The 21,568-nt window shown below is 40.4% G+C and overlaps 2 protein-coding genes across 2 annotated transcripts in view; one reads left to right on the top strand and one right to left on the bottom strand.

Annotated features, from left to right (window-relative positions):
• The first annotated feature begins 4,799 nt into the window (after nucleotides 1-4,799).
• On the top strand, nucleotides 4,800-11,400 carry CRYBA1 (crystallin beta A1). The gene is made up of 6 exons (XM_045525311.1): nucleotides 4,800-4,835; nucleotides 6,277-6,341; nucleotides 7,319-7,437; nucleotides 8,694-8,835; nucleotides 10,224-10,366; nucleotides 11,113-11,400. Exons 1-6 carry the CDS (start codon nucleotides 4,805-4,807, stop codon nucleotides 11,258-11,260), a joined length of 648 nt encoding a protein of 215 aa, XP_045381267.1. The 5' UTR covers nucleotides 4,800-4,804; the 3' UTR covers nucleotides 11,261-11,400.
• Nucleotides 11,401-12,104: 704 nt separating this feature from the next.
• The window catches only part of NUFIP2 (nuclear FMR1 interacting protein 2), a 31,911-nt gene continuing 22,447 nt past the window's right edge, over nucleotides 12,105-21,568 (bottom strand). Inside the window, exon 4 of the mRNA XM_045525310.1 lies at nucleotides 12,105-20,649. Coding sequence (XP_045381266.1) covers nucleotides 20,597-20,649 — 53 coding nt within the window. The 3' untranslated portion in view covers nucleotides 12,105-20,596. The remainder of the gene's footprint in view (nucleotides 20,650-21,568) is intronic.

Raw genomic sequence — 21,568 nt, 5'->3', positions numbered from 1 at the left:
ACAAGTGCTGTCCTTGTACCTATTTTTCTGATAGTTTCCTAGGCTTTTAGTCAAGAGGGAATGACTCAAGCTGCAATACTGAGAAATTCAATTAGACTGAGTTGAATTGAAATGCTCTGGAACCATGTGCACACAGAGCAAGCAGGCTGCAGAGGCTGGGCCCTTAGGACAACGGCACTCCCAGCAGGCTGGCACCCGTTTATCCCGGAAGCAGAGGATGGATGACCTCAGTGAGGGCTTAGAAAGAACTGGAGAGTTGAGATGCCTCCCAAGTTCTCCCCCAGCGCCCGCCCTACTGCCTTTTCAGGCGCAGCCAGGCCCTGGCTCTCTTGCCTGTTTAAAGAGGTGGAAAGGGACAGGCAGAAAAGATCCCCCAGAAGCAGCCCCTCGTGGGGGAGGTAGGTGCTGGCTGAACGCTGACTGGGCCCTTTGCTTTGTACCCATCCTGCTTATTCTCAAACAACAAAAGTGCTGCTCAGCCGCCTGCCAGCCCCATTGTGTTCTTACCACAAAGTGCTGAGTCCCAGGGCTTCCCTGGCCCCATGACCTCACTCCCTCCCTCGCTGGGCCCAGAGGCAAGGCCAGGGGGTCCAAGCCATCCATAAAATTCTATTGAGCACCTACCAAGCTTGGCATGTAGCCCTGGGGTCCAGAAGTCCAAGGCTCAAACTGCCCAGGTTACATCTGGGGAGCTGTCACATTCCCCTTAATGTCAGCCATCACCCCCAAATCTAGAAGCCCCTCCCACTGGACAGCCAGCTGTCCCGCTTGTGTGTGCTGGGAGTGTGTGGGCTGAGAACACAGTTCACAATCCATGTCCGCAATAGCGCAACGCCTTTCAGAAAACGAGATTGATAGAATGCGCTGCTAAAATCGAATAAAGAAAAATATTGGAAAAGTAGAAAAACTGAAAGATTGCAGTCTTTTCCAAATTCCAAGAAAATAGTTTTTATCTGGATTTTTCTAAAATCTTTGCTGCTTGCTCCCACTTGTCTCTGTGCGAATCTGGCATGAGATGGTATCTGATTTGGCACAATCAGTAATGCAGACAGCGTTTATTGAGCTCTGAGTACCTACCTACCACTGCCCTAATGCTTGATCTCCCTTCAGCTGACAGCAGTGGGTAAGTCAGGTATTACCATCTTACTTCACGCCAGAGAGTATGGGTTTTGCAGTCAGATATGCACTGAAGTCCCTGCTATGTTCCCTAGCCTGGAACTTGGCCTCTCAGAACATCAGTTAACTCATCTGTAAAATGGGAATTACAATGATCTGCTTCATGGGGTTGTGGTGAGGATTGCAAAGGCACTGTCTGGTTTGCAGTCAATGCTCAATAAGCTGTAGTTATTATTATTATTGTTATTATTGTTAAGGATGAACAGGTGAACAGGAGAGATCCTAACCCATTGCAGGAGAAGGGATTACAAGCTGGTTGCTCCCTTCATTCCCACCCTTTGTGTGGCTCTGCCCTAACTGTCCTGGAAAGAGATGGAGCTGGGGGCTGGAGCTCCCAGTCCATGCCCAACAGGGAGCAGGTAAAGCAGCAGTTCTGGACAATGTCAGAGCGGGAATTCTCTGGAACTTGGTTAAAAGCCATATTAAGTTAGCATTTGGAAAGCTTGGCGGTTAGCACTGGAGACCTTAGTGTCCTTCTCAAGCTTCCAGGACTTTAACTGAGGAAAGTGGAGGGAGGACAGGTTAGGGCTGCTTATGACTCCAGGAATGCTTGATGAATATTTATAAATTGTTGGCACGATAACCCTGATTTTTCCCCCCCATAATAGTTTTGTGCATGTGTGTTTGGCCTTTTCAATCAAATACAAAAGCCCCACTTTCCTGCAAAAATGAAAACTTAGCTAAATTGGTCTCCATAGGACTGACGATTCTGTGTAGGATGCAAAGCTCTTGCACTGCAATGCTGAAAGTGTGTGAAGCACAAACACAGCACAAGCAGGCCAGCTGTGGCTGGGGCTAGTGGGCCAAGCTCAGCTGGGTGCTCTGAGCAGTAAGGACTATGCCACGATCATCTCTGTGCCCCAAGAGTCACGGAACCTAGCCCTTCCTTCCTTCCTTCCTTCCTTCAAAATATATTTATGGGCCGGGTGCGGTGGCTCATGCCAGTAATCCTAGCACTCTGGGAGGCCGAGGCGGGCGGATTGTTTGAGCTCAGGGGTTCGAGACCAGCCTGAGCAAAAGCGAAACCCAGTCTCTACTAAAAATAGGAAGAAATTATATGGACAGCTAAAAATATATATAGAAAAAATTAGCTGGGCATGGTGGCGCATACCTGTAGTCCCAGCTACTCGGGAGGCTGAGGCAGGAGGATCGCTTGAGCCCAGGAGTTTGAGGTTGCTGTGAGCTAGGCTGACACCATGGCACTCTAGCCCGGGCAACAGAGCAAGACTCTGTCTCAAAAAAAATATATGTATCTATATATGTATATTTATGGAGCTGGGAGTTATGCTCAGAGCTGAAGATAGAACAATGAACAAGACAGATAAGGCCCCTGCCCTTGTAGAGCACAGAGTCTAGTGGAAGAAATGGATAATTAAGCAATCAGTTTTATTTTCAAAAATAACTTTATTTTAATAGAAAATATGTTCTCAATGTTCAAAATTCAAAGATTATAGAAAAATATACCATGGAAATTTTGTCCTATACCTGAGCTCCAAGCACCTCAGTTCCCCTCCTTGAAGCCCAATATTTCCAGTTTCTAAAGTAATTTCTACAGCATGATAAATGTGATAATTGGAGAAGTACAAGGTGCTATGAGAGCACATTGTGGGAGTAGCTAAGCCAGTCTAGGCGTTAAGGAATGAATGAATGAATGAACAAATGACCAAATAAGAATTTCTCTAAGACCCCAATTCTGGAGAAGAAAGAAAGGAGGAAGAGAAGGAACATGAAGGAAGAACCGCCAGCTGTGGACAGCTAGTGCCTTAAGCCCTTACACAGCCACCAGGAGGCCAAAGCCTGCTACGATACCCAGGGCAACTCTGTCCCTTGCCAGCCAATGGTCCAGAGTTGATCAAAGCAGCAGAAACACCCTTGGGTGGTATGTCATGCTTGCCATCAGACTTATATGGCTAGAATGTTCTGCCCAAATCTGCAAATACTCGCATACATACCACACTTCACCCCCTAATTTTTGGCTCTGGAAAAAAAAAGCGGGCTCTGATGAAATTTGAGGCATGGGCTAGAGAGATTGCAGGGGGATTGGGAGAACTTTCTTCCCTCTGAGCTGCTATGAGATTTTCTATAGTGCCTGTCACAAGAGAAGAGAGCAGGATAATAAGTAATCATAAACCTACAATGTGTCAGGCAGATATTATCTCCTTTTTTGAGGTTGAGAGAGGCTGGGATTTGAACCCACAGCAACCTGGTTCAAAGCCCTTCCCACCCATTGCATCTTCTTACTTCTCACAATAACTGTGATGCTTGATCAACACCTCTTCCCCTTCAGGGCTCCTGGGGAGGCCCACGATTCCCCTACCCTACTCTTGTCAAGTGCCCTGAATTTGCCGGGAGAAGTCATTTTACCCTTTAGGGCAGTGGTCCCCAAACTTTTTAGCACCAGGGACCGTTTTCATGGAAGACAATTTTTCCATGGAGCAGGGAGTGGGGGGATAGTTTGGGGATTATTCAAGTGCATTACATTTATTGTGCATTTTATTTCATTATTATTACATTGTAATATATAATGAAATAATTATACAACTCAACATAGGTTGGGGACCCCTGCTTTAGGGTACTATAGACACAGTACCTTGGGCTTATGAGATTTCCAAGGGCTTAAAACAATATATTGAAACCCCCAAAAGATTGATTGGCTCCAAACTTTTAAAAGCAAACTGCAAAATTAAAATGAATATTTAATAAAATAGCTACAGAGACTCACATCTACTTGTCAACTATAATTGAATTCAGCTCTTACATAGTTATATATAAATATAGTATAATAAAGATTCCCAAGAACACAGTCAACCATTTTTTTCTCAATAAAATTCAGAATTGCAATAATCCTTTCACATTCTTTTTTTTTTTTTTGAGACAGAGTCTCGCTCTGTTGCCCCGGCTAGAGTGAGTGCCGTGGCGTCAGCCTAGCTCACAGCAACCTCAAACTCCTGGGCTTAAGCGATCCTCCTGCCTCAGCCTCCCGGGTAGCTGGGACTACAGGCATGTGCCACCATGCCCGGATAATTTTTTCTATATATATTTTAGTTGGCCAGATAATTTCTTTCTATTTTTTTAGTAGAGACGGGGGTCTCGCTCTTGCTCAGGCTGGTCTCGAACTCCTGACCTGGAGCGATCCACCCGCCTTGGCCTCCCAGAGTGCTAGGATTACAGGCGTGAGCCACCGCGCCCGGCCTCCTTTCACATTTTTTAACAAGAAGAAGAAGTATATATCCTGTATGGAAGTGAGGTGCATTTTGATGTGTTTGATATGACATGGGGCTTCCCACGGTCTTAGGAAGGTCCTGAGGCGGTGTGAGGAACCTGGAGAAGGACAGGGGACAAATATTCGGGGCGGAGACCTCCTGTCCTCACCTTCTGGCTGCTCTGAGATGAAGACCACAACAGCCCCGGTCTGCAGCACGGGCCTCAGCCGCAGCAGCGGGGCCGTCTGGATTTCTGTTTCCTTAGTTTAAACAAAGGCCTGAGGGATGCCTGCCCAGCAGGCTGAGCCACCAAAGCTCCGGGGATCAGCACGAACAAAGGCAGAGGGAAAGCAGAGTGCTGACAGGGCCGGAGGCCATCGGCCTCAGGGCTATAAAGAGGGGGACCACAGAGCAAGTGGCACCAGATGGAGACCCAGACTGTGCAGCAGGAGCTGGGTGAGTAAGGCCCTGAGGCGACCCTGCCCTTCCTCTCCTTCCCCTGCAGAGACATGACCAGAAGGGGGCCCAGTTTTCCTGTCTAGTGGCCAGAGCCTTCTAGGGTGGCTGGACAGGAGTGGGGCACTCTGGGGAAGGCACCCTTCTCTTGTCAACCCAAGAGGAGTCACTCATATGGCAGTCACTGCTGCTCTAGCGCAAACATGGCTGGGGCCCCCAAGAGATGAGCAGGGTCCTGGGGCACAGGGAGAAGGTGTATGGGGCAGGAGTTGGGAAATGTTGCTTATTCGGAGGTTCAGAATGGAAAGACATGTCACAGAGTTTACATGCAGTCTAGTCGTTCCTGGGCCCAATACCAGTCAGAGGGAGGGCCACAAATATTTGTCTTGAGTCAAACTTGATGCACACCTGCCTGTCTTCTTTCTTCCCTCCCTTCCTCCCTCCCCCATCTTTCCCTCCCTCCCCCTTCCTCCTATCCTGCCTTCCTTTGCACATCCTACCCTCTCTACTGTCTTCCTAACCTCTATGAGCCTCAGTATCCTCATCTGTAAAATGGGGATAATGATAGTACCTAGCTCATAGGCGTGCTGTGAAGATTAAATGCAATAATGCAAAGAAAGCATTTAGAACAGGGCCTGGCATACAGTGAGCCTCCGTTAACTATTATTATTACCTTCTCTTCTTCCTCACTTTCCTTCAATGAGTCTTTTTCGATGCCCCCCCTCACCTCCCCGCTAAACGTATGCCCAGCATGGTGCTACGTCAATCACCCAGGAGACCCCAGCCTTGCCATCCAGCAGCTCAGCCAGTGCATATTCAATGGGGACACTCATCAGTACTGTGATGAGTGCTAGAAATCAAGGGAGACAGCAAGTGGCTACAGGCTGGAGAAGAGGCAAGGTCAAGGCTGGGTAGGTCTCGGAGACAGAAAAGCAGGAGGGAATGGTAGCATGGCCGTGCACTGCGGCAGGTCGGTTTGAATGCTGTGAGGAGCCAGGCAAGTATGAGACCATGACGGGTCAGAGCCCAGGCTGCCCTTGTATTGAGGGCAGTTAAGAGTCGGGATCCTGGCACTGCTGGTGGTGTGGCCAGTCACATGAAGGCTGTGGACTAGATGGCTGCCAAGCAGTTTACAGTGGGGTATGTGAAACGGAGGCAATGCGGTCACCTTGAGGCAAGCTAGAGGTCAGGAGCTACAGCTATCAAGAGGTCACAGTGCCTACGCAATGCTTTACCTGCATTATTGCTTCTAATCCTCACAATAACTGCATGGGAAGCTTTATCAATGGAAAAAACAACGCTCAGCTGGTCAGCAGCAGAGCCAGGATCCCAACCAAAATCTGTCTTTTGGACTTCAAGTCCCCTTTACTTGTCCCTGTGCTCCCTCACCTCAACCCTCCAACCCAGAGGCTATGTCACTGGTGTGTGTTCTGTCTTCCAGAAAGCCTTCCAACCACCAAGATGGCTCAGACCAACCCTATGCCAGGGACCCTGGGGCCATGGAAGGTAAGCCCACCCCCTTCACATGGAAAATTGAGGGATCCAACAGGGCAGAGGTGAGATGCTGCCACAGAGCAGGCCCCAGGAGACAGTGACCAACCAATGAAATACCAGTCTGTGGGGGAAGGGTCCATCCAAGGTCCAGATGCCACTGAAGAAAGGATATCTCAGATGCCTCGTTTGGACAGAGGAAGGATGACTGTGGAAACCAATGATGGGGGGAGATGTGTAGTTTCCTAAGTCAACTATCCTCCACACTGCTAAAATTATCTTAAAATAGTGCAGCCCATAGAGAAAATGAGGGCCCATAAATGAAGGGAGATTTGCCACTAGATCCCAAATAAGTCATAGGACCCTGGTCTCCTGACTCCCATCCTGAGGCTGGTTTTAACCGTTGGCTGAAGTGGGTGAAGTGGCTTTCCCTGTTTGCCTATCACTCCCTACCGTCCTCATTGGATCAACTCTAAGGCCAGTTCACAGCTTTGGGAGTTGTCCTCTGGCCAGATCCAAGAACCAAGTTTTAGTTTAAGGTATGAAAACAATTTAATCAACTCTCCCTTTACACTTTAGGTTTCTATAGAGGGTATGACTGGAGAAGCTAAGAAATAATCCGCAGGGAGTTCCTGGGACTCCCAGAATCCTAGCCTCTGGGCTATACTTATACAGGAAGCATGGTGAAATGGAAGTCCACAAGTCCTTGGCCTGTCCCTTGGGCATTCTATTATCTCTGGCAGACCATTCCTCTCATAAACCAATCCCCTCTCATTTCATTCCTAGCCTGGGCATATGAACACCAGCAACCAATGATGTTAATTCAAACCCCTTCCTACCCTGTCTATTCTGGAAGAGATCTCATCAGGCATCCTGGGATACAGCTGTTGACAGAAAACCCAGGGTCAGATACCAGTCAAGCTGTTGATCTGGGCCTCCCCTTCCTGACATACCAGGTTCTAGCTCTCTTGTCCCATTCAATTCCATTTCAGATAACCATCTATGATCAAGAGAACTTCCAGGGCAAGAGGATGGAGTTCACCAGCTCCTGCCCAAACGTCTCTGAGCGCAGTTTTGATAATGTCCGATCCCTCAAGGTGGAAAGTGGCGCGTGAGTATGGACCTCAGTGGAACCGCAGGCCCCTTATTTCAGGTCCTTTCAGACATGGGACCATAATGGGGATGGCGAAAGAAAGATGTTCCCTTAGACTCTAATCCTTTCTTGGAGAAAGGCCTCCATACTGAAGTAAGCTCAAAAGAAATCACTACACGCATAATTTAGTGGCTTGGTACTAGACTGGGGGTGGTGTGGGATGCAGATTAAAGAAATATGTACAATGGGGAGGGCCAGTGACAGGTATCACACCTGTGCTTCTGGAGCCCATAGGCCGCTATCTAGGATTCCCTCAGAACAGCCACAGGACCCTGGAGTTTTTCTCGCCTGTAGAAAATAGGTAGAGAGGAAACTGTCAAGCGGCAGCCTCTTTATGGCTAACTCTCTTGTATGTCCCAGAGCAGACATTGTTAGCTAATTTCTCTATAAAAAAAGGAACTCAACCCCAGGACTCCAGAGGCATATTAGTTCCTGGTTAGTCATCCAGGTATTTCTTGTTAATGGTTAATCTTGGCAAGGGGGATCCTCTCGTTTTGTCTTCTGACTCTTGGCAGGGTAGTCGAGGCCTTTATCATCAGCCTGGAAATGCAGAAGGAAAGGCCTCTCCTTTGTCCTGGGCAGAACTGGCCTTGTATGTGGATAGGCTTCCACAAGCTCCTTGCCACCAAAATCAAGCTCTTTAGCCCTTTAAAATGGATAACACTTTAAGGTGTCACCAGTAACTGAGACCCAACTGTGAAAAACTGAGGTGAGGTGTTTCAAAAAATTAGGTATAGGTATGGGGCACCAGGAGAAAGAACCTACAAAGTGATGAGGAAACAAGAGACTAGTAATCTACCAGCTGCCTCTTCATCCCTTTGCTTTCTTACGAAGACACCACCAGGTTTGGCTAGAGCCAAAGCAATAGCAAGTCACTAGATCCTGAACCTGCAGCTCCAGCCAGTAGAGAATAGGTGACTTGGAGAGAAAGGAAATGGAACTTTAAATTGGCTTTGCTAATACACATTACTCGGGCCACTGAAGTAGATAGACCCTTTCAGTGGATAATCCCAAAACAAATACATCTACAAACCTGCTTAGTGTAGCTGTCAGCTCATTCCCCACTTCTCATGATGAATTACTTTGTACGGCTCTACTGGGATTGGCTTGATGTTTTATCCACTATTAACTTATCTAAAATGAAAGATGCCTTCTCCCCAAGGCCATATAGGCTTTGAACACCATGAACAAACAGCACTACATATCTTTGGCAGCTGGATTGGTTATGAGCATACCAGCTTCTGTGGGCAACAGTTTGTCCTGGAGAGAGGAGAATACCCTCGCTGGGATGCCTGGAGTGGGAGTAATGCCTACCACATTGAGCGTCTCATGTCCTTTCGCCCCATCTGTTCAGCTGTGAGTCTCTGAAATTTCTACTTCTGTGCATGTGAGGGATGGGGCAAGAGGGTGCAGACAGACTGACATTTATGTTATTTCTCATCAGTTATGCTGAATGTGAAACAGAAAAGAAATATACTGCTTTCCCCTTCCCAAGTCTGCCATTTGATTTTCCCTACCACGTGGTTATTTTCCTTAAGCTAAAAGTAAGGGTCTTTTCATGGGCGGGGCGGCAAAAAGCGGATACTCAAGAGCCCAGTCAACTGGTGAAACACTAGTGAACTAGTAAAAGCTCTTACCCTGTAGTAAACCCTTGGTCAGTTAAATTTCTATCTATGTTAACATTTTACTGCAGAAACAAGGAAATGCTGAAGTAGCCGTTCAGTAAGTGGGAATGGGGAAGAAAGAGGCAAGTCTTCCAGTATCTCTTATCTGCACTGATTCATAACAACTTTTGTTTCTAACACTAAGCATTATTCAATAATGCATCAGATGAGGACACTTCTAAGGTCTTTGGAAGGGTTCAAGCAGGAGCAAGATGACCTTCAGGGATGTGTTGAAAATGATCCCTATATTGGGAGTGAAGCTGGGCTAGAACCCTTCCAAATATAGTCTGTATCATGTGATTTTCTCAGGATTTTGGCTAATGATTTCACCTTAGTTCAAAGTTTTACCAAAATTTAACTGGTGAAGTTAACCTAAACAGTTCTAAACCTAAAAAATACTTCCCTATCTGGAAGTGATTTCATCTCACTTTTCTTCATTACCCTTCACCAAAGGTATAATTGACATAAGGTAAAATGCACAGATCCTAAGTATGTACACCCATGTAACCAACACCCTAATCATATATAGAACAATTCCATCACCCCATAAAGTTCCCTGGTGTCCCTTTCCAGTCAATTGCTCCCCCACCATTTTCTATCACCAGGGTTAGTTTTCGTCTCTCCCCTTTTAATGCTTGTGTAGTATTCATGTTCACTACTGGACATATAGGTTATTTCCAACACACACACACACACACACACACACACACACACACACACAATTTGGGTTGTTTGTATTAATCTGTAAAATTTTTTCAGATTAGTGAACATTAATTCATCACTTGGTTGGCTATGTGTAGCAAGTATTTTTTCCCAGTTTCATATCTTCATTGGCCTTTCATTGTTCCAAAGTATTATATTGGTTATTTGTGCATTTTAAAAATTATGGCATTTAAATTGGATTAAACAAAATTATGAACTTTTTTCTTATAAATCTGTTCTTTTTACAATCAATGATCATGTACTTCCTTTTGTAAACCAGAAAATATTTCAATTTAGAAAAATATGGTAATTAAAGAATTAAGATATGATAGCCACAACACTAGTATTAAATGTTTTTAAACAATTTCTGGATTACAGAATCATAAGGAGTCTAAGATTACCATCTTTGAAAAAGAAAACTTTATTGGACGCCAGTGGGAGATCTGTGATGACTACCCCTCCTTGCAAGCCATGGGTTGGCTCAACAATGAAGTTGGCTCCATGAAGATACAAAGTGGGGCGTAAGTGCAAAAACAGGGTTGGAGTACATTTCAAATTAATTCCTGCTGTAATCCTAGCACTCTGGGAGGCCGAGGCGGGAGGATCACTTGAGGTCAGGAGTTCGAGACCAGCCTGAGCAAGAGCGAGACCTTCATCTCTACTAAAAACAGAAATTATCTGGACAACTAAAAATATATAGAAAAAATCAGCTGGCCAGGGTGGCGCATGCCTGTAGTCCCAGCTACTCGGGAGGCTGAAGCAGAAGGATTGCTTGAGCCTGGGAGTTTGAGGTCGCTGTGAGCTAGGCTGACGCCACAGCACTCTAGCCTGGGCAACAAAGTGAAACTCTGTCTCAAAAAAAAAATAATAATTCTGCAGATGCAGACCTTGAATATTAACATGTCAATGGTTGTTTTACCAGATTTCATACACTGACATCACATTGGTATGAATGTCACATTCCAGTTACTAGTAATTTTGAATCTCAGGTTCATTGTACCAACTACCGCTCAATGGTGCAGATTTTTCTTCCCTGGATATGCCTCTATTTATGTTGACTACTCTTGTACCTTTTTACATGATCAAGATTAATTAATTAGCTGTAGTCATATTATGCTTACAAAGTGTCTGACACATTTAGGATGGCTATTGTTTTTTAAACCTAAAGTATCCTGTACCATCTTGTTAAGGCAAGCAGCTCAGGTTTTGGGGTGTACACCAGATTCCTAACTAGTTTTAATAATGCAATGTGCTTTGGATTTCCTAGCTGGGTTTGCTACCAGTATCCTGGATATCGTGGGTATCAGTATATCTTGGAAAGTGACCATCACGGAGGAGACTATAAACATTGGAGAGAGTGGGGTTCTCATGCCCAGACTTCCCAGATCCAGTCGATTCGCCGAATCCAACAGTAGTGGATTAAAAGCTCCAAGTAAGAGAATCCTAAAGCATGAGACCTTGCTAAGCACTCTAGAATGAGTTTTATGTTCTGCTCACAGACATTGCTTTCAAATGTTAGCTGCTGAAACCCACAATAAATGTCATTTAAAAAAAACCCAGAACTTTGTAGACTGGATTAACTACCATGCTTTACACAAATCACATTTACGTGGATGAGAATATTTACAGATAAGCATCAATAAAACCTCAAATTCCCTTCTGTGTCCTTGCAAGTCACCTACCAGGTCAAGGACTATTGTTCTCTGTCTTAAAGAATAAAGTATATAACACAAACATTATCAGTCTCAATAATGAAGGATACACTTTTGGTAAAACATTTTGGTAAAACATTTTGGTAAATGTTTTTATGTCCTTTCTCCGCATCCCCTATTCTAATAATGTTGAAGTTAGCATTGATTTTTTTTTCACCTTGTGACAAATCAGTGCTAAAGAAACAGGAAGTTTCTTCAGTGTGTATATTTCTACATAGCTATGAATAAATCCAGAGTCTTGGCAGCTTAACATTCTAGTTGCTTAATTGCGTAACTCAATTTTGGTTTATTTCAACTGGAAGAGCGTAAGGCAGGATAGTTGCTCAGACAGCTGATTTTTCAATACACATGCTAATTCTAAGCATTGTAATAATATGATTAAAAAAAGAAAAAAATCAACAGAAAGACGTAAGACTGTAGTACATTGAAGATTTAAATTCTCTGTACATGTAACCCTTTGAAAAAAATCATTATCAATGTCACAATCTTAGCTTTCAGTCAAGACTTTTTAAAAAATTAAAGCACACAAAAGATAACAAACACCTCAGAAACTTTAAAATTTTTTATTCAACAATGTACACTTATTTTGTCTCTTAATTTGATTCTACAAATTTCTCAAGTTTTTCTTCTGAGAAAATAAGTAAATCTGGGTATGGTTGTAAAGTGTTTGTAATTTATATATTTAAAACACTGAACATGAAGTAAGACATCAATAAAGGAAGATCATGTAACTGACTTCCTCAGAATCCATGACATCAGAAACAGCTAAGCATTTAGCAAAAGGGTAAATTTCTCTGGTCACTGTTCTTAAATCTAGAAAAGACCTATCTTTTTGGGCAAAATAAACATTCAAACTTTTTTTTTTAAAGGGAGAAGGGAAACCATCCTCTAACATAACTGTACTACACTAGTTATCCTTCCCCCAGATTAAGAGGTAACTCAGCTCCTAAGTGCCTATGTACACAAGACACAGAAATTACTTTACTCCTCCAATATGCTCTAAGACTGAACATAGTGAACTACGGACAGATGCGGGAGAGTAGCCATAGCCATGTAAGACAATGCTTGCTACACTCCTACATTTCTGCTTTTTAAGGCCATGCATTATGGACCACCTTTCCAGTCTCGATTAGAGGACTTAGTTTTTAACAGCCACTATCAATGAAGGTACAGAAGAAAGGATTTTGCTGTGTTTTCAAAGCCAATGACATACATCAAGAGCACACTTGATGACAGACAAGTAACCTTCTTCTATACATTGGAAAAGCTATAAAATGGAAATTTATTTCTTTTATATCTAGAAGCATGGGGAAAATACCATTAGTAATATATTCTACTTAAACTTATTAGCCTCTCCTACAAATGTCCTGAAGAAATTACAAAACAAAAAATTTTAAAAGATGATCTAACAAAACCTGGCCAGTACTCTACACAATCTTATAAGTACACATATGTGTGAAGTTAAGCTATTCAGTACATGCAGACTGCAGTGATTGAACCAATGTGCCCAATTTCTAAACTTGTTCTAATCTGCTTGGGTAACTTTTAAAAGGTATACTATCTTTAAAACAACCTGTCCTTTGATCTTTCAACAACTGAATGACTCTAATCCCAAACCACTCATTCAGTAAAGCAAACTTACACTAAAGCAGGAAAGGTATTAATAAAAAGGCTATCCTACCTTTAAGCCAGATTTAAGACATAAAATTGTCACCAGGTCCTCATGTGACAAAGGTCCTTCATTTTAGTTTGAATTACTTCCCTTTTCTGTTTGATCAAATAACAGAGAAGTGCATCCAGTGATTTGTAAAGCTAATAAAACTGCCCTGTTTCAAGAAAAGCCCTTTAATAGATACAAGTCAAGCTCTGATTTAAACTGAACTTTACTAAAATAGATGCCAGTTTTCCTTTCTTCTAGTTCCACTGAAGACCTAGCCTAGACCTATAACTTTGAGCTGTTTCCAAAGATGGTGAAGCTAAGAACAATGTATCATAATAAGGACAGATAGGTCACTTTTGGTAATGACACACAAATTAAACTTTGAAAACATGTGCATAGCTTTATTCATCTACTTAGATCTAACCTTTTCACGGAGCTTCAGCAAAATTCGAGTGTGCAAAATGCATTTCTAAAACGTAATGCAAGCAAAGCTTTTCACATTTACACTGGCAGGAAATACAGAGAAACTAACAAGTCACATTAGGGAGAGTTCAGATCTTTTTTTTTAATGACAAGAATTGCACAGTTTATTATTTTGAGACAATTGTTGCAGACATAAATATTTAAAATTTTCTAAGCAAGGTGCTTTAACAATAAAAATTTTAAAGTTGGGAAGAGCCAATAACTTGGATCATAGCTCACACAGAATTCCAAATTAAAGTGGACTCCATTATCTCCCTAGGTTTTGCAAACAATGCTTTTTATAACACTTTTTCTTAACACTAAAGGAGACAGCAAGCTGAAACTTTTTTTCAAAGCACACAAGAAATGGTGTCATCACATTACTTGAAGAAGGTGCTGAGGGGGGAAGACAAGGGAGTGAAGAATCCTTTTACTACTTCCCACTACAGAACAGCCACTAACAGACTAAGAACAAAAAAAAAAAAAAAAAAAAAAGAAAGAAAGAAAGAAAAGAAAAAAAGAAAGAAACAAGAAGAAAAGGAAAAAAAAAAAGAAACAACAAAAAGATTAAAACACTTCCCCAGTTTACAAAATAGTTCCAGTTTGACAAGATCTATAACTTTAAACAAAGAGCACCAGTTGGGCAACAGAATGAGCATTTCATACTGCATAAAAATTAGTGAGGTGGTAAGAACCATCAACTATCTCAGGCATTACTACATGGCCTTTCCAATTTTTTTTTAAATATACATGCAAGGCACATTGATATAAAAAATAGATCTCTGGCCAACAAATATATTAAATAAGCAAATTAAAAGTTTGGCTTTGCAATATTGGCAACATCAAAATATAACCAGATAGCTTTGGACCATACATCTTTCTCATATTCCTCCACCTCATTTGTTGTTTCTCCCCCATTATTTTGGGTTTGAGCTCCTTCAAGTTTGAGTATGTGCTTGAGAAATGACTTTTCCTCTTGTCAAGTAGCATTCCTACTATATTTAAGTTTACCTTTGCTAAGTAAAAACATACTAGAGAAGCAGAATAGTTGGAGTTTTCATTGATTTGATTAAATTAAATTTGATTGGTTCAGGGCATTTGTCTTCTGTATACAAACAAAAAAAAAGTCCCCAGCTTATATAGACAAATGTTTTCTTTCTAAAAGATCAGCAACAAACCAATGATACTACTTCCTTTAAGCCATTCTTCCCAATTCCTCTTTTTGAGGCAGAGAGAGGGAGTAATAGAAATAAAGCTAACATTTAAAATATTTTCAGTAGTAGAAGACATTTTAAGGCCAAAAAGTGTAATATTAACAGAATTTTTATTTTCCTTGGTTGTTGACCTTCATAGGCCAATACCAACTATGGATGAGTTACTTGTACTGATTCCCTCCCAAAGAGAATTTTAAAATTCACTCACTTTTGTTAGTGGCTGTGCTACAGGAAAGGTATCAAAGCAACCTATGGTACATGTATGGTATATAGTAATGTAAAAAGTGCATCACATTCTTGATTTTCAGTTTCTCATAGCAGCAGCAGGATTAATCTAAGACAGAAAACAGTTGAATTTTCATTCTAAAAATGCAACAATACCTAACGAAATGTATTCAAGATCATGAAAGGATCCTCCTCTATAAAGGATAAATGAAAATAGACTAATAGACATAAACAGGGGTAAACTAAAGGCATTCATCCATATTTACATATTAAAACCACTTTTGTTAACACCAAATCTTTACATCTAGCAAAAGAAATATGCATTTTAATAAAGCAGACATTACTAAAGCAGTATCCATTTTTGGAGCCTTTGATTAGCACCTGAGGAAAAAAGGGTATATGGAAAGCTATATGAATTTACCTCAAGTTGATTTGTTGGTCTGCAGAGTAACTTTGTGATATACAATGAAAGTGAAACTGAACTGGAAAATAAATGTTTGTAGCTATTTTAATAAGGCTGTAGAAAAGGGATACTGCAGTATTATAAAATGGCTTTAGAACTCTAGACATAACAAAATTCTATGAATAGGGAAGTCGGAATCAGCAATCCTAACATGTGAGGATGGCTGTTCCATAGTTTTTAGCCTATAACTGCTATTTGACAATCCCAGTAATGCAGAAACAATATGCCATTCATGCTTCACTGGGTGTTTTTACTACACAGACAACTTAAAACTCCATTCATATTATTGCTGGCATCCTTTAACTACTTTCTTGAGCAGCAAAACAGTGTGAAATTTAATTTAAAACCCAGTAAAAGCAGTGCTTTTGAGTGAAGCCAATTATTCATCATTCTTTTAATCAACCCAGGGTGGGCCTGGTTCTCACACATTTGAACAGAGTGATGTATATTAAAAAAAAAAAAAATTTTAACATACTCAAAGCAGAAGCCCATCTTTTTATCATGAAAGAATCTTGGTGCTCTCTTAATTACATTAATAAAAATAACATCAATATTAAAAGCTAATGTTAAACTATGTTGCCTCTGGCAAACCTAGAGTAGCTACTTATGCTTCTAATCTTACCCTCTGCCCCTCCCTTTTAAGCAAATATCAATACTTTGGAGGGGGGGAGATTGAGCAGATACTACCTTCTTTCCTTTAAAACCCAACAGTTAAGTCATGAGTAGGACTAGTAAAAGACACTGCCCTATCAGAAACTACCCTGACTGGTACAGCATCAACAACACCTGATCATAAAAACTATTGTCCATTATATATATTTGTCCCACTATTGCATATCTGTTATGTAGTTAGCATACATATACAAGAAGGATTGTGTGTTATTCCAGTACACGGTTCAGTGGCATAACTATACCCATGATCCTTGGAGAGCCTTCCAAGAATGACTCCCTCCTTATTTAGTGGAATTTAAAGTCGAATAAAAGTCTTCTTCCAATTTCCTTGCTAGTGGCCATTTGGGACATGACATACAATTTCACACTAAATGGCTTTTCCGTGTTTAAAAAAGTTTACAGCAATTATAAACGATAAACCATTAGATGCCTCTGATGTGGGTTAGCAACAAGCCTATAACAACCAAGTATGAAACTACTGCTGCTATTTCGTATTAGACAACTCCCATAGTTGAGGTTTGTCATATTTTCCCTAAAAAATGTTTTGAAAAAACAGTACAGCACTTTTCCATTATAAAGTTTTTGCAGACTGAGTGATGACTTGGTAAGCAGATGATTAAGGAGGACAGCAAAATTCTAAAATGGAGAGAAACTCTCTGGCTATTTATTTCAAGGAAAAAAACCAAACTATAATTAACAAATAGTTATTGGCTATCCTCTCCTGGAAAATAGAGGAGGAAGAAAGGCTACTACATATGCTGTAAATACACTTTATGTGATGGTTCCTTACTAAGGAGGTTAGAGAAAAGGCTAGGCAATTAACTTCAGTTTAGCAAAGTGGGAGTGAATAAAGAGAAAGATAAATACACCCTGTCTTTTGTGGGAAAGGGGGATTATTCAAGACATCTATAGGAGTGGTACATGACACAGAAGCCTACAATAATCAAGACAGATTTAAAAAGAAATCTTCACCCATAATTAGTATCTTCATAGCTATTAAAAAAATAGGTCATGATTTCATTCTTAGTGCCATTTTTCAAATACTACCCTTTTAAGGATTTAAACCACCTGACTTTATTCTGTGTAATGAAAACAAATGGCACAAAATAAATACAAGTTCATTCTCTGAATACTAATGTCTTACACACATTCATTTACTAAGTTTTAATATCTGCATCTTTCACTCACATACAAGCACTCAACACATACATACACACACACATCTTTTTCAGTCTTTATAATGGAGGGATGTTAAAAATCCCCTCTAGACTGTATTTGGTTTATGCTACAGTACTAATACTCTGAGTTGAAGGAAAATTCTTGATACCAAACAATAACACATTAATGTTACTTAAATGTGCTAAATTAATCACAGCTGAAGTTTGTTTAGAAGCTTACACAAAAATAATCAGAAAACAGATCAACTCTTAAGATTTTTTTTAATAAGTGCTCTGTAAGGAATTGTGTGAGGACCTAAGGAGAAAGATTGCAACAAGTAGTTAAGTGTTACCAAACAGCACAAAGGAAATTTGTCCCAAAGTCCTGCTTGTACCTAGGCAATTAAGTCCATTAACCCAATGCCCAAAAAATACTGACAGTTAATATGACGGGGCACTAGCGTTCCCAGAAAGTTAAATGACATTCCTAACTATATACCTCTAACCATATAATCAAGGAAATTTCAGTGGAGAAATCAAAGTGAAATGTTGCATTGTTTCATTCAGAAGTGAGACTCTCAAAAACCTTTGGACAAACAGAAGGGATACATTCTCTTTTTGGCTTCTCTGAACATGGAGGCCTGAGGGATATGAAAGGAAATTAGGATAGCCATAGCTTTCTACAGATATTTAATTAAGTGTTGCTTCTAAGTTAAGCCCAATTCAGATGGGGGCTGGTTTTTGTTTTTTTTTTTTTTTTCCTTTTAGAATATATATTCATTCAACCTCTGTAATGTCACAAACCCAGAAAGTTTCTTGTGAGTTGCTGAGACAGAAGAAAATTCTAGGCAAGCAAAATGGACATTTAAAAAAAAGTGAGGGGAGGGGATCTGGCCCTAAGGCGACAAGTGGTTACACAAGGCAATTGAACACACAGCAGAACTTTAAAACCTGTAAAACAAACTGGAGCCTTTTTTTTCCCTTTAATCAACCTTATATCTTTTTTAAACTTTTTGAAAATTTTTATTTAAAAAACACAAAAACACAGACTTTTTTCACTTCAGTATGTGGTATGTTGCATTTTCCAGTTTGTTCAATGCTTTAAAGCTCAAGGATGCCTCTGCTTTCAATTGTACATGGGCCTGAAGCATCCTCGCTTTTGGCAAGCAGGCAGGAGACTCAACAAAAATCAAAATAGGAACAAGGCAGACTAAATGCAGGGCACATCTGTAAACATATTATACATTTGAAAATTACAATATCAGTAAAAGTGATACAGTTTACAGGTGAAATGAAACTATCTGGAACTGGCCTACCACAAGTTTCTGAACCTGGACTGATACAATAAGTTATTATATATATATATATTATGTATAAAAAAGTTTTGTTTACATCAAGTGGAATTGGCAATCCATGCTTATACTTTTAAAATCTAAGCAGGGCAGAAATCCAGACTAAAAAGATATTTTCTCTACTCTATGTTGAGTCCAACAGCTTCTTTCGTGAACTACTTGTTAAAAGTCTCAAATAATCAACAAAACAAGAAAACCCATCCATACTACCAGTCACTCAAAACTGGACATTTCTTAAGCAAAGGGGTAGAGCAAAAGTAGTTACTTTCTCCCCAAATACCCCAGGGGGATCCAGTCTACTTTTATTAGAAGACTACAACTCTTTATATTAAATATAAATGCCCTGCTATTTTAACCTGTATTTGACATACATGGATATACTAATTTCTGTGTGTGTTGTTTATGTGATGTGATGCTATGTCAGGCCAGACAACTTGTTATTATGCCACTAACATCACCCAATCTTAATTGGACCCTTAATTTCTGCACACACACAAATAAATTTATTTTAGCATGCTATACACAAGCTGCAGTGCAACAGGATGACAATGTGATGATAAGACAGGGCTAATGCTCTTCTCTGCCCAAAAGAAAATTTCCAGAATTTCACATTATTTTCCTTAAAAACCCATTTTGCTCTAGTACTAAAATATATTTACTAAGATATAATTAGAAGCTAATAAGCTCAGAAGTATAGTTTGCATGAAAACACACCTTCTACAGGCAGGGTTTATTACCTCACCTCCTCACTGGCTAAAAACATGAAGTTTTAGTTTTCATGGACCTTTTGCTTCCCCTTTTAGATTTTGCTGAGAAATTAAAAGAGAATTTACAGAAAGGTACAGAAGTTTCTCTTTGATGTTTGAAGAAAAACAAGGAAAACAGCACATTTAGTGTTAGTGACAGAGAGCAAGTCTGGAGCACCTACAGTTGAAAAGCAGAATATATTTTTGCTCCCAGTTATACAATTACATTAAAATATGGGCACAGGAATATTTTTCCATATTGAATATCCAAGCCAATTGCTTGTTCTGCAACTTATTAAAAATCACACTCATGGATTCTTCAGTTGTTAAATTGAACCAAAACCAAGTTAACTATGTACCACCAACTATTCCAGAATTGTAGAACTTCAAGGCCCTCCCCTATCCCCACCCCACAAAAAATAAAAGGAAAGAAAGAAAAGATTTCCCCAACAACCCACAGAGGCTGCTTAACTCCTGGCAAGACATGCAAATCATATTCGCTAAAAAAAATACACCCCTGCAAACTTCAAGGCATTTATCCAGCATTCTCGCAGGGCTTAAAGTAAAACCAAAAGATCAAAGGAGGAGTGGGGGGAAAATGTTGAATCATTCTGGGTTCCCCGTGATTAGTGTATCACTTTAGTCACAGAACAAGATACAGAGATCTTTTAAGTGGATTTGCCTTTCCAGTGGGTCATTTGTTGCCCAAGTTGATGACAGCAGGAACTTTAGAACCACACTTGTTAAGTCTGTATTCATTAATCACTTGCATTCACACTTAAAAACAAAAACTAACGAAAGAAAAAGGAAAAAAAAAAACAAAAAACTATTCAGTACCGGAGATTAAATAACCATGTGTAGTCTTTTGAAATAAATTTGATTCCTTAAGAAGTCTAATTACTTTCAGTTGCCTTTTTTTTAAATAACTATATATATATATGTATATATATATATTTGTATATATTATCCTGTGATTCTACTTATGGTTCCTCTGCTGCGTTGAAGATCTAGGAGCATAAAAGCCTTGTGTCCCCCATGAACGGTGGCTCTAATGCTGCAGAAAGGTTACGAATAGGCAGTCTGGTCCTTCATTGATCTGGACTATCCATGGCTTCATTGTAAGTGATTATCCTTTTGGGATCTGGAGGGAAGATTAAAAAAAATTAGTAAAAATAAAGTCTGGAATCCCAAAATGCCCATGTTGCAAAAACAAACCCCCAAATAACCTTCATTTAAATTGTACCCCTTTTTACGAAAACACAACTTCAAGGCCATTTCTCTCTGTAGTAACACATGTATGATCCAATTGCTCAACCCAAAAGTAGCTGTTTGGCATTCCAATGAATTCCCAGTAACAGGGTCTTCTAGGCAATGAGGACCTTAACTCCTAAGGTCAGAGAAGGTTGAGTTCAATCACTAACAGTTTTCTTTATGTGTTTCTCCTGATTACAGAAGCAGGATATTTGAAAAAAACAAAGAAAAAAAGCTTAGTCACCGATGATCCAATATTGAAACAAACACTTGGATTTATTTTCTTTTGCTGTTCTCAGTGAATGAAGTCAAAATTTATTTTAATCAGTGTGGACTGTCTAACAAGAAACCGTTCAAGTAAAACCTAGTACCAAAAACTTCATGTTATATTAGTTTGGCAGAACTTCCAGTTTAGTCCTAATCGTAACTTCTTCCTAATTTCCTACAGTACCATTAGCCTTTACTCTCAGCAACAGCAAAAGCCCATGGATCTCCCAGGTTCATAACATAAAACTGTCAGAATGTGTCTGGGCAAAGACTCCAGGGTTATTCTGAAGTGCTATTTTAAATTCCTATTATATAGCTGTATGCGCTCCTCTTATGGAGACACAATGTTTTTATTATATACCATTTCTATCATTAAAAGTGTACATGCTTAAAAAATAGGCAAACCTGTAAAACCTATCACCTAATGGAAAATTTTAAAGGCCTATAAATAATATTGGAAAAACTCAAGCTCACTTCAACCTAAGAATCAATCTAGTTTACTCTGGAGATAATATCATTTCTGGGACTTCAAGGGTCATCCA

Source organism: Lemur catta, chromosome 15 (genome assembly GCF_020740605.2).
Source record: "Lemur catta isolate mLemCat1 chromosome 15, mLemCat1.pri, whole genome shotgun sequence".
NCBI lineage: Eukaryota > Metazoa > Chordata > Mammalia > Primates > Lemuridae > Lemur > Lemur catta.
Note: the sequence above shows the minus strand (reverse complement) of the source record. Positions and strands in the feature narration are given on the sequence as shown.